The 17,900-nt window shown below is 32.7% G+C and overlaps 1 protein-coding gene across 1 annotated transcript in view; it reads right to left on the reverse strand.

Annotated features, from left to right (window-relative positions):
* Nucleotides 1–15,206, reverse strand: part of LOC132723281 (uncharacterized) — a gene marked incomplete at both ends in the record, with an annotated part of 55,072 nt that extends 39,866 nt beyond the window's left edge. Inside the window, 10 exons of the mRNA XM_060707953.1 lie at nt 974–1,165; nt 2,157–2,417; nt 3,910–4,152; nt 5,048–5,230; nt 11,231–11,422; nt 12,181–12,375; nt 12,803–12,982; nt 13,556–13,750; nt 14,077–14,199; nt 15,021–15,206. Of these exons, the coding sequence (XP_060563936.1) occupies nt 974–1,165; nt 2,157–2,417; nt 3,910–4,152; nt 5,048–5,230; nt 11,231–11,422; nt 12,181–12,375; nt 12,803–12,982; nt 13,556–13,750; nt 14,077–14,199; nt 15,021–15,206 (1,950 nt within the window). The remainder of the gene's footprint in view (nt 1–973; nt 1,166–2,156; nt 2,418–3,909; nt 4,153–5,047; nt 5,231–11,230; nt 11,423–12,180; nt 12,376–12,802; nt 12,983–13,555; nt 13,751–14,076; nt 14,200–15,020) is intronic.
* Between the last annotated feature and the right edge of the window lie 2,694 nt (nt 15,207–17,900).

Here is a 17,900-nt window from a genome sequence, read left to right on the forward strand (position 1 = left end):
AGCCGAAGGCGAACCCAATAAATTCCGGAGCAGAGCCAGATAAACTTTCTCCATCCACGGCACCAATCTATTATTCTATTTATCCAGTCACCGTTTTTTTTAAAGAATTTTATTTGGCAAACTACCTTTAATCACACTATCTTAAATGTTTCTATATAAACAAAGAAGGCCCTAATTATTCTACAACAATGCACTCGCAGTTCTTATTATCTCCCTGTGTATTTTCACATTGAGAGCGCCATTTTGTTTAAAAAACGTGATAAATAAAAACAATTTTTTGTCGAATTTTGTTGTGAAAACTATCTAGAATGAAAGAAAATGGTCTAACTAAGAAAATGAATTCGAACACCAATATCTTTTATTCAGTCGTTAACGCTGTACAGAGACGTTTAAAGTATTGTTTACGTGACGTCACAATGTTAGCGCCAAACAGCACGTGCAAAACAATCAAATCAAGTACGCTATTTTAATATCGCAAACGAGTTAAGTTTTACATTTATTTCACTTTTAATAATTTTTATTTCGCTTGAAAAATTATAGAGTGAAATAAAATAAACAAACAAAGTTTTATCAACGTTTCCAAAATTTGTTATTCTACACACAGAAGACTTAACGACAGTTTTTATATTTTTTCTTGAAAAGTAGTCCGGCAAACATGCATACCACGTGATCAAGTGCCGTAGATCAGTAAAAATATACGGCACCTTGTTATCGGGCCGAAATTGATACAAGTGACAGGATAAACAATGATATACATGTATCAAACAATGATATACCAGTATTTAAACAATGATATACCGGTATTAAAACAATGATATACCGGTATTTAAACAATGATATACCGGTATTTAAACAATGGTATACCAGTATTCAAACAATGATTTACAAGTATTCAAACAATGATATACCGGTATTAAAACATATAAAGAAAGAAGAATCATAGTTCATTTGTACAATGAAACAAAATCAATACCTCTCACACATGCTGGTATCCAAGGTGTGTTGCCCCAACTTCCGCTAGAACATTGTACTGTTTTTGTCTTACCATCTTCAAATGTGTACAAATCATCACATGTTAATACACATGTCCTTGTAGTTCCACTGAAAGTGCATTCCTTCTTAGCATTTAGAGGGGTGGGGTAAGAGATCTCACTACAAGGTCGTGCTGAAACACAAACAATTTTAATACTATTTAAATGCAGACAGGATTATCTAACAAAATATATATATATAATTATATGTATTTAAACATGTATCCCCACCTTAGTGCAGTAGAAAATTAACTCCTTAAATAATTCAATAGACATAAACTTGTTATGGCACTAATGTGACATGATGGCATCCTTTTCAAGAATGCTATTATAATCACAAAAATAAATAATTTTTGTTTGATTTTTATAATCATTTTTTTTTGGGGGGAGAAGGGGGGGTCAGGTAAAAGGTCATAAAGGAACTTCCCTGCTTTACTGGCAGAGGAAGATCTTAGGCACCCTCTGTGCATTATATCAGGCAGGAACACACACCTGATTAAAATCCTACATTCTTTAGATAATATTTGAAAGAATCCAAAGTCTCTGACAGGATTCGAACCCACAGCATTCAGGAGCAAGTATAAGTTTAAAGTCAATGACCTTAACCACTCGGGAATTCACAACTATTCATGCTGATAAAACTATTTTTTTCAAATTATTAAAACTAGTAGTGACATTATCAATTGTTGACAGAGCTACTGTCCCCAGTAATTATGGAACCTTTTTTCAATGTTGATAAACTACCTTTTCCAGAGTTGTGTTGTTTGTCAAAAGTTGTGTTATTTGTCAGTCTAACAAAATGTTGGCAAAACATTAAAAAACAATTCAAAGAAATCTTAACAACTTGCCAATTATAAGTGGTTTCCAGTACAGGAAAATAGTAAGAAATATAAATGTACGTTAACATACTGAATGTGATAAACCTTTGCCAGTAAAAAAAACAGGTCAGCTTGAACTTTTGTGCAGTAAAACTAGTCTATATAATACTGTTGGGAGCTCATTTTTTTCAAATTAGATACTGAAATCACTAACATTTTAAATGGACTATTCCTAATTCAAAGCTGGGCAAATCCATTATACAAATTCTGCAGGTAAAGGGTTAATTGTATTATCGAGGTCACTTACGCTGCACAAAAATTTGCTGCCTGCAAGATGCTTGATTTCCAGCCTGGTCTTCCACTTGAATAGTAAATGTGTATGTTCTGTACAGATCATTAGTCCTCAGAATGTCTGGTTCACCAGTAACAAAAAATGACTTGATTTCGGCTCTCTGATTTTGAGGTACAACATCTTCAATTCTCAGCTTATCATATTCTTTTTCTTCATTATCAGTGTCCATATACACAACACGATCTGCTGGGCAATTTATTAGTGGAGGTTCCTCATCTAAAATATATATCGAGTCATTTGAATTTTTTTTATATATATGTTATAAATTTACTAATAAGGTCCTCAAAGTATCACATTTTCACCTAAATAAATAACATTACAATACATGTCTTATACTGAACAGGACCATGATCAAAATGTTTTACACAAAGCTCTGGTGAAATTTCCTATATTTCCAAAATTTGACCTTAAACAGTTAGGTCATTTTGAGGTCAAGGACCCAAAAAAAACAATTCATAGACTGAAGCTTCAATTAGAAGAGAATTACAAACCGACCCTACTGAATTTTTTATCAATATGAGAGGCATGAAAATTGAACAAAAGGGCCATGATGGCAGAATATTTGTTTTTTTAGAAGATTTGTTTTTTTGTTTTTGTTTTTACTATATGCATACAAGGAAAATCAATGACCCCCAAGAGGGGCCAATTTTGACCCCAGGGCTTATTTTTAATAATTGGTAGACACTCATTAGAAGATGTTGCTTAATATCTAAGCTCTAGCTCTTTGGGTTTTTTAAAAGAAGATTTTTTAGCTTTTACTATATACATATTAGGAAAATCAATGATCCCCCCAGGGCAGGGCCAATTTAACCCAAGAGCTTTTATTTGGACAAACTTGGTAGACACTTACTAGAAAATGTTTCATGCTTAATATCTAAGCTCTAGTTATTTGACTTTTTTAAAAGAAGATTTTATTAAGTTTTTACTATAAGCATATAAGGAAAATCAATGACTCCCTGGGGCAGAGCCAATTTTGACCCTAGGACTGTTATTTGAACAAACTTGGTAGACACCCTCTAGAAATGTTTCATGCCAAATATCTAAGCTCAAGCTCTTTGGGGTTTTTTAAGAGAAGATATTTTAAGTTTTTTCTATAGGTTGCCATGGCAACTAGAGTTTTGCATGGAATAAAATTCTTTAAACAATTTACAAAGGTGACTGACTATCAAAAGAAACATTCCTGAGAAGTTTGGATGAAATTGGCTTGGTGGTTTTTGAGGAGATGTTGTTTTAAGTAAAAGTTTAGACTGACGCTGGAAAGACGCCGCACAAAAAACAAAATCTCACCATTTCACTTTGTGACAGGTGAGCTAAAAAACATAAAATTATCTCTGTATGTTGTTCTTCTAGGGCATATATACATGTACATGTATGGGCATGTATAAGCAAAAATGATAACATAATAAAGCCAAAAATTTCTATCCAAAATGTAAAACAATTTTTTACTTAATAAATAGTATTCCTATTATAGAATACATGTGTGTAGTAAAAACACACATTTTAGAATGAAGGGAAATAATTGTAAGTGCAAGAGTTATGGGCCATGTCTTATATAATCTACAAGAGAATAAAAGATTGAACGAAAATCCACCATAAAATTTATTCTTAAACAATAATGCTGCGTATAATAAATTAAATGTGGATGATAACTATACAGGACCTGTCTGACTTAATGAAAGAAAATAAATCAAGGAAAAAGCCAACTTACCTGTTACTTCAACATTTACTGTGCATGTTTCAACATTACCAGCAAAATCTGTTGCAGTATATACAACTTGTAAGTTATTGCTTACAAAATAAGTTGTATTAGCGTTGCTAGGAGTTATGGTAAAGCTGCGGACGGCTGTGTTGTCAGTGACTGTCAACTGAGGTAGCCTTGGTGGCAGAGCCTCGTATTTTCTTATCGATATTGGGGTTGTTGGACAATTGTTGATAACCGGTTTTTCTGTGTCTGTAAAAATATAAAACAACAATATCAGCTGTGAAAACAAAGTCATCATTATATAAGTAAGAATACTTATACGTAATGTACACTTAGTTATTTCATGTTGTCATCCACTCTTTATATAATTAAGTTTAGTAGCAATTTTCTTTTCATTCGTATATTTTTTTGGTTGGGTTTTACACTGTAAAGGTCATATGGCAACTTTCCAGCTTTACTAGTGGAGGAAAACTTTAGGTGCTCCTCCATGAATCATTTCAGTTACAAACAGGCAACTGAGTAGAACCACCGACGTGATCTACAAGCTAGCTGGATAGCTCCCACACATGAAAGAATCCAAACTCCCTAGCTGGATTTCAACCAACAGTGTTTAGGGGCGAGTGGTTTGAAGTCAACAACCTTAACCACTCAGCTATGGATAACTTAAATTGTATCAACATACAGCTAAGATTTAGTTAGTGATTTCATATCAAAGATTTCAAAATCCCAATCAGGATTTTAACTTTCATAATCTATTGAAGAGAAAAATGATTTAAAGTCAGCAATCGTATCCACCTGGCAACATGGACAGGGTTAAACATATTTATTTATCACCGATTGTGTAACAACTTGTATTAATCACAACAACCCATTGAGTCTCTATATTCTGACACTACCCAGTACTGCATGGTGTCATAATAATGAAGCATGATCATGCCTGATATAAGGCTCAAAACTATGATTCCTGGGTTTTAGTGACACACAGCGACAGCTCTCCTTTCTTAAAGACTGATTGTAACCATCTAAATATCAAGCTTTACAAAATAACATATTTTTACTGTCCATCACATTGGTCAAATGTTTCACAAGTGACAAAAAGTGTTTTATTTAACAGTTACTGGAGCATAATGAAATTTATACAAACCTCTACATGTGGGCACTTGTTCATTATTAGAAAAGAAGTTGTCTCTATTACAGGTCAAGGTCACATCATTAGAGAGGCTGTATCCTTGCCTAAGACATTTAAAGCTAACGGTGCTTCTGTCTGCAAAACTATCAGCTATTATATCACCATCTGGTGGGTATGTGGGGTCCAAACACTTCTCTTCTGAATAAAGATATACCAAACAATGTTAATGAATACAGCAAATTTTCATATACAAAAACATTGTAAAAACAACCACATTTTGTGTCAGTCTGGGATTATTTTACTCGAATGTGTTTATTAGTCATATAAACTCATTTTCTACCATGTAGATGCTTTAAGGCATTTGCCCTAAAACACTCACCTGAGTACAGTCGACTGTTATTTGTGAAGAAGCAGTGAAAGCTTAATTTTGTTTATTACAAGAATTTGAAAAATGTTGGTCACTAGACCATACTTCATGCAAAATATATTATTTATTTAATGATATTTTACAACTTTGTAATTTCAGTCACTTGTCAAAATCTAGGTCAGCTAAAAGTAAAGTTCAATTTTACATCTCAAATTGTGCACATGGTCCAAATTCCAAATCTGTACATCAAAGGACAAGAAAGTAGGTCACTGGGTCTCTCTTGGCTGGGCAAAATTTTGACTTGAGGGTTACATTCAAACAATTTTGATTCAGGTCCACCAGAAAATGTTTCATGTTGAATATTTAAGTTGTAGCTTTCTCCTATTCAGAAAACATTTTTTTTAATTTCTCTTTTTACTAAATGTAAATAGAGGATATTGAATGAGTGTAGGTTTAATACTAAATTTATTGAACGAGTTGAATAAAATCATATTATGCGAGCCTCTGGCGAGCATAATATTGTTTTATTCAACGAGTTCAATAAATTTAGTATTGAATCTACACGAATATAATATTCTATTTATCACATATATAAAATAAGAACGGTAAACTGTTAACAAGAGTCATTTTACTTTGACGCGCCTATAGTGTAACGCTAACATTAGCGCGCTTTAACGCTATGTTTATAGTGCAAATGACGTGACGTCAAAGTATTATTACACTAGTGTAATATCGCCTAGTGTAATATCGTTTTTATTAAATGGCTTTATTACACTCCTGCTCCGCGGTTTATGTGATAAATACATGTAATGAAAATCAATGACCCCAAGGTGAAGCCAATTTTAGACCAAGGGCTATAATTTGAACAATCTTGGTAGAGGTCCACTACACAATGTTTCATGCCAAAGATCAATTTTTCACCTCTAGCCTAGTCAATTCTCAGAAGAAGATTTTTGTATTTTCTGATCACAGATCAGAAAATTCAATGCTGACATTCAATCTCTGACACAGAATTTTCACGACAAACCTAACAACAAGTAGTTCTCAAAACAGATTAAAACTAGCGATTTAAAAGAAAGAAATATTTTTATTTTGTTAAAAGTATCCAACAAATTACAACGCATTCAAAGTTTAAAAGAATATAGAATTGGCAATAAATGCACAATCACAAATTACGCGAATGAATATCATTTTGATCAATGAAAATGCTATTTTTAGCGATGTCGTTTACCGAATACTCCAGAGCGTAGTACAAAAATAAATCTGACTGTCGAGTAGTGGAATATATACATGTCAGACTGTTTTGGCGAGACGATTTTCGCTAAATTATTTTCATCAGTGTTAAACAACAGATTTATCGTGAACAAAATACCTCGAAATTAATAAGGATGGAAATTATCAATTTAGAATTACAATGTATTTGTTTTTATTCAGGCTAATTACGTATTACTTCAACGTGATGCAGGGGTAGCGCGCTCGTTTAGGGTGTGAGAGGTCTGGGGTTCAAATCCTGGTCGAGGCAGCTTTTTTTTTTAAGTGTCTTTTTTAAGGAAGTAGACACGATATGCAAGGATAAAGTGTGGCTCTCATAAAAAATGAACATAAATGATTTTTTGATGCATCTCTAGTCATGCAAATTCCATATGTATCAAACTCAAAATGTTATAGTAAAAAATCTAAACGCAGTCGCTGTGTAAGATGAATTATAGTAGATAAAATAAATTTATACAAGAAAATACATACAGATAGTCAGTGTGATTTAGATTGCAAAAAATCAGAAAATACCACAGAGTTTGCAGCCCTTTTATTATATACATAATTATAAGGAAAACCTATGAGCCCCCGGAGGGGCAGGGCCAACTTTGACACTTGTGGCAAAATTTGAACAACTAAGATGATATCTTATACTAAATATCAAAACTCTAAGCCTTGTACATTCAAACAAGATGTTTTTTATGGTTTTCCAATGTACATAATACACAGTATAACGCAGCTTTGTTTTTTCCGTGTATCTTTGTTCTTCTCTTGAAAACAATTTCTTAAGTGAAACTCAAGGGTACTGTCCTTAAAACACCAAATCTGAGTATAACTTAAATAAACACTTTTTAGTGTAACTCCATGGAACTGTTCTTAGAACACTTAATCTGAGTATAACTTAGCACTGCTTTTTTGCATGTATCTTTGTTCTTCTTTTGAAATGCAATTTTTAGTGTAACTCAAGGGTACTGTTCTTCAAAACACAAAAATCTGAGTATAACTTAGCATTGTTTTTTGCATGTATCTTTGTTCTTCTCTTGAATTTTTTTTTAAGTGTAACTCAAGGGTACTGTCCGTAGAACACCAAATCTGAGTATAACTTAGCATTGTTTTTTGAATATCTCTATTCTTCTCTTGAAAAGCAATTTTTAGTGTAACTCCATGGAACTGTTCTTAGAACACTTAATCCGAGTATAACTTAGCCTTGCTTTTTTGCATGTATCTTTGTTTTTCTCTTGAAAATGCAATTTTAAGTGTAACTCAAGGGTACTGTTCTTAAAACACCAAATCTGAGTAAAACGCAGCTTTGTTTTTTGCGTGTATCTTTGTTCTTCTATTGAAAAAAAAATTAAGAACACCAAATCTGAGTATAACTTACCATTGTGCTTTTTGCATGTATCATTTTTCTTGTCTTGAAAACCCAATTCTTAGTGTAACTCAGAGGTACTGTCCTTAGAACACCAAATCTGAGTATAACTTTTCATTGTTTTTTTGCGTGTATCTAAAATAATTGTTGATTTCTTGAAAAAACAATTTTTAGTGTAACTCAAAGGTACTGTTCTTAGAACACCAAATCTGAGCGTAACTTCATTTTGTTCTTTGCATGTATCTCTGTCCTTTTCTTGAAAAACCAATTATAGTGTAACTCAATCTGAGCGTAACTTAACTTTGTTTTTTTTTTGCATGTATTTCTGTCATTTTCATAAAAAAAACGATTATTGTGAAACTCAAGGGTACTGTTCTTAGGAACACCAAATCTAAGTCTTACTTAGTTATGGTTTTCTTTATCCTAATTCTGACTGTTTCTTTATTTGAAATACCATTTTTTAGTGTAACTCATATTGCTATTGGAATATCAAAATACATTATTCCCTAATAAGGCTAATTCCTTAATCATGAAAAACTGTATGCCCACAAATTGAGTATTGAGCAATATTGAATTTATCGGGCTAAAAAAAAAAGTTCTCTTATTAGACTCTCTATAAACCTCTTTTTCATTGCTGACCCTACACTTTTTTGCCAATGCTAGTTTAAAATCTTTCCTGTACAATACACTGTATAACTTGCTCTCGATAATACTTAATCATATTAACATTCTCAGCATACCGACCAACCTAATTGTCTGGTTCCGATCTTTTTCATATTACTTTTATATTATTTTGACCTGGTTTAATACACCCATGATACCTGATAGCCCACAGGTGTCCGATGTATAATATTCACCTTCATATCTTCTTATAACACATGTTTATTATACATATATATATACAGAAAGTGGAAAGACGTACGGGTTTGTACTTCTAGCGTATGTGAGTTTTTGACCCAAAGTTACCCATATTTGAACTTGACATTGAAATCATCATAAAAAACAACCTTTCTAACCAATTTCCAAGAAAATTGGACTAAAACAGTAGCTCCGTAGTGTTCACAACGTTTTTCCATATAATTATGGGCCGTGTGACCTAGTTTATGACAACAGATGACCCATATTCGAACTTGACCTAGAAATAGTCAAAACAACCTTTCTGACCAATTTCCAGGATATTTGAATAAAATCCATAGCCTCTAAAGAGTTAACAAGGTTATTCCATAATTTGACTGTTTGACCTTGCTTTGGACTTCAGGTGACCCATATTCAATCTTGACCTTTAAAATTATCAAAAAGAAACTTGTATGACCAATTCCCAGGATATTTAGATCAAAACTGCAGCCACTAGAGTGTCAATAATGTTTTTCCATATTTAGGCTGTGTGACCTTGATTTTGACCCTAAGTGACCCATATTTAAACTTGATCTAGAAATCAACAAAAAAAACTTGTATGACCAATTTCCAGATTTTTGGACTCAAACAAAATCCCAAGTTAGAGTGTTAACAAGTTTTTTCAATATTTGGGCTGTGTGACCTATTTTTGGACCCAAGTTGATCCATATTTAAAATTGACCTAGAAATCATCGTAACACTCTGTCAGACCAATTTCCTGGATATTTGGATCAAAACCGTAGCCTCAAGAGTGTTTACAAGGTTTTTCAATATTTTGTCTGAGTGACCAAGTATTTGATCCCGACTGAGCTGTGTTAGAACAGAAGCCTCAGGAACTTTTTTCACTGTTTTAAACTTAGAAACCACCAAAACAACTTTTCTGACCAATTTTCAGGATATAATTATTAGATCAAAACAGTAGTCTCTCGAGTGTTAACAATGTTTTACCATATTTGGGCTGTGTGACCTAGTTTTTGACCCCAGCCAACCCATTTTCTTAATTGACCTAGAAATCATCAAATTGAATATAATCTTTCTGACCAATAGACCTTATCAGGAACTAAGCAAATGTGAGGTTTTTTCCAACTAATCTGTAGGTACAAACTAACCTTTGGTGTTATAGCTTCACGTTGCACTACCAGTCACACTAGATAAGTCAACCTGTTTATATTATTTTCGAAGCTGTTACAGATTAGCTGGGAAAAAGCCAAATACATGTATTCTGAATTCTGGTGTAAGTCTATTTCCGGAATATTTAGATTATAAAAGTATCCCCTAAAGTGTTTACAACATTTTACCATATTTAGACCATGTGACCTAGTTTTTGACTCAAGGTGACCCATTTTCAAACTTGATTTAGAAATCATAAAAACAGCATTCCTGACTAATTTCGAGGATATTTGGATCAAAGCAGTAGCCTCAAGATTGTTAACAGGATTTTTCCATATTTGGGCATTGTGGCCTAGTTTTTGACCCGAGGCAACCCATTTTATAAACTGACATAGATTTCATCATGACAACCTTTCTGACTGATTTTCATGATATTGTACTAGAACAGTAGCTCCTAGTGTGGCAACAATAATTAACCATATTTGTTCATGTGATCATGTTTTTGATCCAAGATGACCCTTATTAAAACTTGACGTAGAAATAATTAAAACAATCTTTCAGACCAATTTCCTGGATATTTGAATCAAAACGGTAGCCTCATAGAGTGTTTACAAGGTTTTTGCATGTTTGGTCTGTGTGCCCTAGTTTTTGACCCCAAGTGAGCCACATTAGAACAACTAGTAGCCTAAAGAATATTAACGTTTTATCATATTTGGACCTTGTGACCTAGTTTTTTACCCTAGATGACCTATATTCAAACTTGACCTAGAAATCACTAAAACAACTTTTTTGACAAATTTCCACGAAATTTGGATCAAAACAGTACCCTCTGGAGTGTTAACAAGGTTTTTTTATATTTGGGCTGTGTGACCCATTTTTAAACTTGGACTAGAAATCAATTAAACAATCTTTCTGACCAATGTCAAGGATATTTGGATCAACACAGTAGCCTCTGGAGTGTTTACAAGGTTTTTTTTTTCATATTTGGTCTGTGTGACCTAGTTTTTGACCACAGGTGACCCATATTCTAGTTTTTGACCCCAGGTGACCCATATTAAAACCTTACCTAGAAATCATCTACACAACCATTCTGATCAATTTCCAAGATTTCTGGATTAAAACAGTAGCCTCTAGAGTGTTAACAAGTTTATTCCATATTTGGACTGTGTGATTCAGCAGGTTCAAGGCTAGTTTTAAATCTTACCAGTACACTGCAAGTTTCCAAAGTCCCAATATCCTTCTTTCAAACAATAGACTAGACTGGCATGCCCTGCCTGAGTTAGCCCTTCACGTGTGTCAGTTTGACAAGTAAAATCAAAAGAGCTTCCCAAAGTTGTAACACTCGGCAAAGCATAGGAACTCCCTGGTGCCAGTTTTGGTAAACCACAATCAATCACTACAAAAATAAGAATAACAAAAAAAATTTGTTAGTAAAATATAGTCAAACCTGTGCCTACAGTCATCTTCAGACCAGAAAACCTGTTATAAATAGCCAGTGTCTTCACCTATTTGTCAATGGCAAAAACAGCATAAATATCAATAAGAACTTTTTTGTTTTCCACAGACTGGTCATTTTATGTCGTTTTTAGGTTGGTTTTTATGTAATATTACACAGCCTGATTTTACAGGTGAAGCTTTAATTTCATAAAATAAACTTGCATTTGCATGACAACAAAAACCTTGCAATTGCATGAAAACAAAAACATACATTTGTTTGAAAACAAAAACCTTGCATTTGCATGAAAACAAAAACCTTGCATTTGCATGAAAACAAAACTTTACATTTACATGAAAACAAAAACCTTGCATTTGCATGAAAAAAAAACACATGCATTAATTTTGTATGTAAACTAAAACCTTGCATTTGCATGAAAACAAAACATGCATTTGTTTGAAAACAAAAACCTTGCATTTGCATGAAAACAAAAATCTTGCATTTGCATGAAAAAAAATTTGCATTTGCATGAAAACAAAAACCTTGCAGTTGCATAAAAACAAACACATGCATTTGTATGTAAACAAAAACATGCATTCGTTTGAAAACAAAAAAAAACCTTGCATTTGCATGAAAACAAAAACGTTGCATTTGCATGAAAACAAAAACCTTGCATTTGCATGAAAACATAAACAATGCATTTCACAACAAATACATACCTCCACATTCATATTGTGATCCTTGCATTTCATAGTCATCAGTATTAGGATTGTAGGTGCAGAACCTGTACTTGTCAAAAGTGTTATCCCCAACAGTACACTGTAGAGTAAGGCGCTGACCATAGTTATAAGGTCCGCTCTCAACAACAGGTCTTGTTTGAAGAACATTCGGAACAGTCTCTGCACAGCTTGCAGCTAAAATATCAAAGACAATTTTATTACAGGTTTGATAAAACTGTATACTGGAATCATTGCGTACAGGTATTTTCGTAATGACACCTAAAATGATTAGCTTTTCTGACCAGTATAGAAGCAGGTCTATCTGAACATCCAGTTAGGTTAACCAACATCTATACTGTAAGTACATTAATTATTGTAGTTTAATGTTAAAATCACTTATACTTTAAATGGACTTTTTCTAATTCAAACAGGACAAGATCATTACAAAAATTCAACAGGAATAATAATTTATATACAGAACTTAAAAAATTAAGGAGCTTAGACATTTTGTTGTATTTCAAAGGAATGAGATTTTAAGCACAGTAAATAAATCATAAATTTTTCGATGAAATTCTTTAATCATTAAAAAGTCTGCATTTTACATTTACAGTGTAACACTGACCTTGACATACTGGTTCAGTTCCAGTCCACTGTCCATCAAAACCACAGAAACGTATGATTCTTCGAGGGGTGAAGCCTATGTCACAATTATACTCTACATGTTCACCATATCGATGATATTCTCGTTTTGTAAGAATCTTTCCGTTTTCAATATTCTGGACAGGGGTATCACAACTCAACACTGGAAGAGAACGTTAATGTCAGTTTATTTAATCAGTCTTTAACAATTTCAATCCTGAAAACCAAAATAACAAAGCTTTCACCACCAGTACACCGACACTCTCACTACGCTGTACCCTACATGTGTGCCTCTGACAAGAGCTCAATATTGTTAGCAGACCGACTGTAAACTGTCATCATGATAATTATACGAACAAATGATAATAGACTGCCTTTAAATGAAAAGTTCAACAAGTCATTTTAGGAAGTTAGTAAGGTAAAGGTTAAGCAACTTCAAATAGTGATATAAGACATCCATGAATTAATTTTGTGGCATATAGTATAATTTATCTCATCAATAAGTATTTCTTTGCTTTCAACAATAGTTGAATAGCTTTTTTATTGGCTTTTTAAGTCTGACCGATGAAGAAAGACATAAGATGCATATTTCTTCATCACAAGTGGCACCTTAGTAAAACCACAGATATTTACAAATTTGGATAGCTTCCTCCACATCCTTTACAAGGTGGTTTTCAGTTATATACTAGAAAAAAATGTGGTGTGGTATAAAAAATAATGTTTGTTCTATACTTACGAACACAAGAATGACCAATATGATAAGTGTCAGTCGGTAAATCTCCCCTTTCACCTGCTTCTCGTGGAATAGCGTAATTGGAGACCAAATCAGCTGTGTATAGCACATATGGAGCACTGCACTCACATCTGTATGATCCCTGCTCATTTATACACGTTCCGTCGCAATTGTGATTAGATGTACACTCATTTATATCTTAAAACAAACATCAAAGAGAAAATGTCAGTGGGGATACAGTTGCAACTATATTTAGTGTAGAAATTCCGGCTTAAATAATTTGCTAGAACAAAGAGAATAAAGATATTTGTTCCTGAAAACTTGGAAATGACGAAATTTCAATAATGAATATAATATCATTATCATTTAAAATTTTGAAATTTTGAGGACTTTCAAAATATCTTTTTGTCCGTTTTTTTTTTTTCATTACAAATACCAAGGTCTGTTATTAACCAACTCAATAAAATACTCCTACATGGCAGGACAGTATATTTTTATAGGCACATATTTTTATAGGCACATACCATTACAACTTCTCCTGTCAAACATTGATAAAGTATAGCCTGCGTCACAAGAACAATAATAGCTTCCATCTGTATTATGACATTTGAATCCGCATATGTTTGTATCTGTGCACTCCTCCTTGTCTGAAAAACAATTTTGAAAAAAAATTGTAGGATAAGTTTTTATATGGTCTAAATATAGCTATAACTATTATCAGGGAGATTATATTTAAGATAAACAAAATTTGTACTCATGTGATACCACTATTTAAATAGAGTGTGTTTTTTCCTGTAAATTTCTAAAATGTTGGATTTTAATTGTTGGATTTTAAGACCACAGGACAATACTAATGTTCAATGTTGAAAATGCAGATTTAGCATTAGTAGAAATCAATGTACATGTATGTTTTTTTCCAGAGATATCCAACAGTTTTTTTTATTAGTTTTGCTGAGTTAACGTCATCCATACTGTAAAAGTCATATGACAACTTTCCTATTTCACTGGCTGAAGAGCTTGGGTACCCCTTCATGCATTATTTTAGGCCTGAGTCGACACCTAAGAAAGTCATGACCTTATAACTGTAAGCTAGCTGGATCATAAGATTCCTCAAGTAAAAAAACACAAAGTCCCTGATGGGATTTGGAGCCACAGCAGTTAGGGCCAAGTGAATTAAAGTTAGCAGCCTTAACCCAGCCTAAACCATTCAGCCACCTTGGTCCCTGGGGCATTTGATGATATGTCCCCTGCGGGATTTGAACACCACAGATGTAAAACAACAAACTGATAAGCCAATAGGCTTTCAAAGACAAGTAAAATACAAACAGACCATCACTATCTAGAATTAAAATATAAAGGTTTTGTTTATGATGATAATGTTTAAAGTGTGCACAGGTCACAGTGGTAGAGTCTGTAGCCACCAACAGGGTAAAGATTCAATGAGATGTGAGCTTAAAATAATACCTACCTACACACTGTGGCAAAGCTGACAAGGTTCTGTCATTGTTACATGTGACACTTTGCGGACTATCTGTTGCAAACTCATAACCATTGGTGCAAGTGACAAGCACATTTGTACCAACATTTACCAACCTACCTGCCGTATACCCATTGTAAAGGGCATTCTTAATGCTTGGTAGGAGGCAGGTCAAAACTGAAAAATATATACAAAAAATGACTTTATTTGTACGCAAAAAGCTGAAGTACCAGGGTTAAGTCCCTTTATTAACCCCTAAATATCAGAGTATCCTCCCTCTAATGATACATATAATAAATTCAACATTCATTTGTTTTGGTGATGAAAAAATATGTTAATAAGTGTTTCTAAAAATAGAAGCAGGCCTCTATCCCACTTTGCATCATTATTGTGGTGTTGAAAATTAAAAGCCTTATGTTTTCTATAGATAGAATTTAGTTACTTATTACTTAATGTTCTTAGTTTGCTCAGGAGTACTCTTGAATAGGGAAAAATCTAATCGTCAGGATGACACCACCCTTTGAATGCAAAGAGAAATAAAACACAAATGTTGAATAAATTTAAATCAACCAAATTTTTAATAAACTATGCTTTTATTTACACTTAACTAAAAGTTACTTAAAGCTGAACAAGTTTAATCACTTTAATATAATATTATGCTGTTCGTATTTAACCAAAAATAAAAATCAGAATAAACTAGTTTAATAAAAGATTTTAAACTAGTTGAAAGTTGTTAAATTGTAATAACTGAAAGTATGAAAAATAACCTTAATGATTCTGTGCTGTTAAACTAATAAATCTGAATAGTAGCAAGCCCTGCTTTAATCTATATGAACCAAAATAAAGATCTAATAATTCAAGATGGCTGCCACTTAAAACAAAGAAAAGATATTAATTAATCTTAATTAATTCTGTAAAAAATAATTACTTAAATTACTTACAAATTTATCAAAAATGTTTCAGTGAATTTAGATAATCTCTAAGGTTTACTTAAATGCCAAAGTGCCTAAAATAAATTAAATAATTAATTAATTAACCTTAGAGAGCTTTTAGAGATGTTGCTTTTCCAAAAATTAGCAGCAGAATGACAAAATTGTGTAAAGTGCCGGTATTTATGCACACTACTGGGAACCAGAACTTTGTGTGGAACCAGGAAAATGCAGAACTGCTCTGATTGGTCAACAAATTTTAGCCAATCAGAGCTCATTAGGGCGTTACATAACTATCCTAAAAATAGATTATTATTCGTGGAAAATTTTGCAACAGTATCAAATGACCATGATCAAAGTAATAAACTTTTAAAAAAATATTCTAAACAATAAAACTAGAAACTAGTATCAACTAAACATACATGTATTTACAAACATATATAAATCATGCAAATGCTAAATTAACAATATGTATCTCACTAAGTTTAAAGGCCAGTGTAATTGAAAGTAGAACCATTCTCTATATATTGTATGTAAAGAGTCTTATGCCATGCCAAGTTACTGTTAAAGAGTGTATCAAGTTCTACAACGTTATTCAGTACAATTAAAATCAACATTAAACTAGTGCATGACAGAATGAAATGTCTATAAAACAATACATGTTCAATATGATTTAACTTTAAATTGTACTTAAATCTAAGTTAAAGTTTAAACCCTGAATATTTCTTGAAAAATATGTATGAAGATTATACATGTTATATTTCTTGAGTAATATTATACAACATTATGTAATGATTGTGTAAGCTGTTGTAGTTGGAACCCAACTTTACAACACATTCATTAAACTGAAAATTGACACAGCAATTTTAAAATGTCTGTGCATAACTATCATAATATTTTAAGCACAAAAATCAACATCATTAGGCAGTAAAAAAGCTATTCAGTCTTAGTTTCTAAAGTAACAGAGCACTATATTTACTTCCTTGAAGAACACCTTTAAACAAGAGCTGTAACAGGAGGCAGCGAAGCTCGACTTATAAAATACTGGACGCAGTAAGGAAGACAAAATATGAAAGAAAAATCAATAATGATATAAAGATATTTCTTCTTATGACAAGAAGTTATTGTTGTTAACATTAAGGTGACAACGGAGTCAATTATCACTGAAAATACCTAAAATGAGATTTTTTGCTAAGTAGATTTATCAACCTTTTCTGAACACATTCGTGATTTAATTTTGGAAGCAGTTAGTCCAAAAAATGTGTTTTTAAACGATTTAAAACGGTACCTATACTATTTGTATCTGCTATTCGCGTAACCTGTCGATTATCAATAACGCTCCGCCCCCTGTTTAGGCATCAATGAGGGAAATCGGTAGTTCCATATATCCGTGAATTACAGGTCCATACTGGTCCATACTTCTCATAATACATGTATCGTTCATCTACCGTACATCTTTTATGAATATCTCAACATTCAGCCTTTTTTATAAATTAAGAAATTGTCGGCCAATGTACGTAACATAGTCTAATGTATGAAACATAAATAATTAAGCATAGCGGCAAATCGCACGACCACGGGGTTGATTAAAGATGTAGTTGCTAAAATATCCATGTGTGAAAATAATTTGTCTATCCCGTTAATCTGATATATATTACATTGAGTTGATAGACTTTTGTACGGATTCAAGGGCTTACTTTACATTCAACCTCGTTTTCTAACAATGTCAAGTAAAACAACAACAGAAGACATTTTTTATGTGAACGCTTATATGACTTGTGGTAAGGTGTCCCTGACAAATTTCTAAACCATTTTAGATTGTCTAAGGATGATTATTTCTCTATGAATAAAAAAAGATATTAAAATATATTCTCAGTGAAAATAAATTGTTCGCCAGTAAATCCGACACAGTACTAAAAAATCTGGGACAAAGTATGAAATT

This window comes from Ruditapes philippinarum, unplaced genomic scaffold, assembly GCF_026571515.1.
Source record: "Ruditapes philippinarum isolate M1 unplaced genomic scaffold, ASM2657151v2 ctg5262_1_1_1_1, whole genome shotgun sequence".
NCBI lineage: Eukaryota > Metazoa > Mollusca > Bivalvia > Venerida > Veneridae > Ruditapes > Ruditapes philippinarum.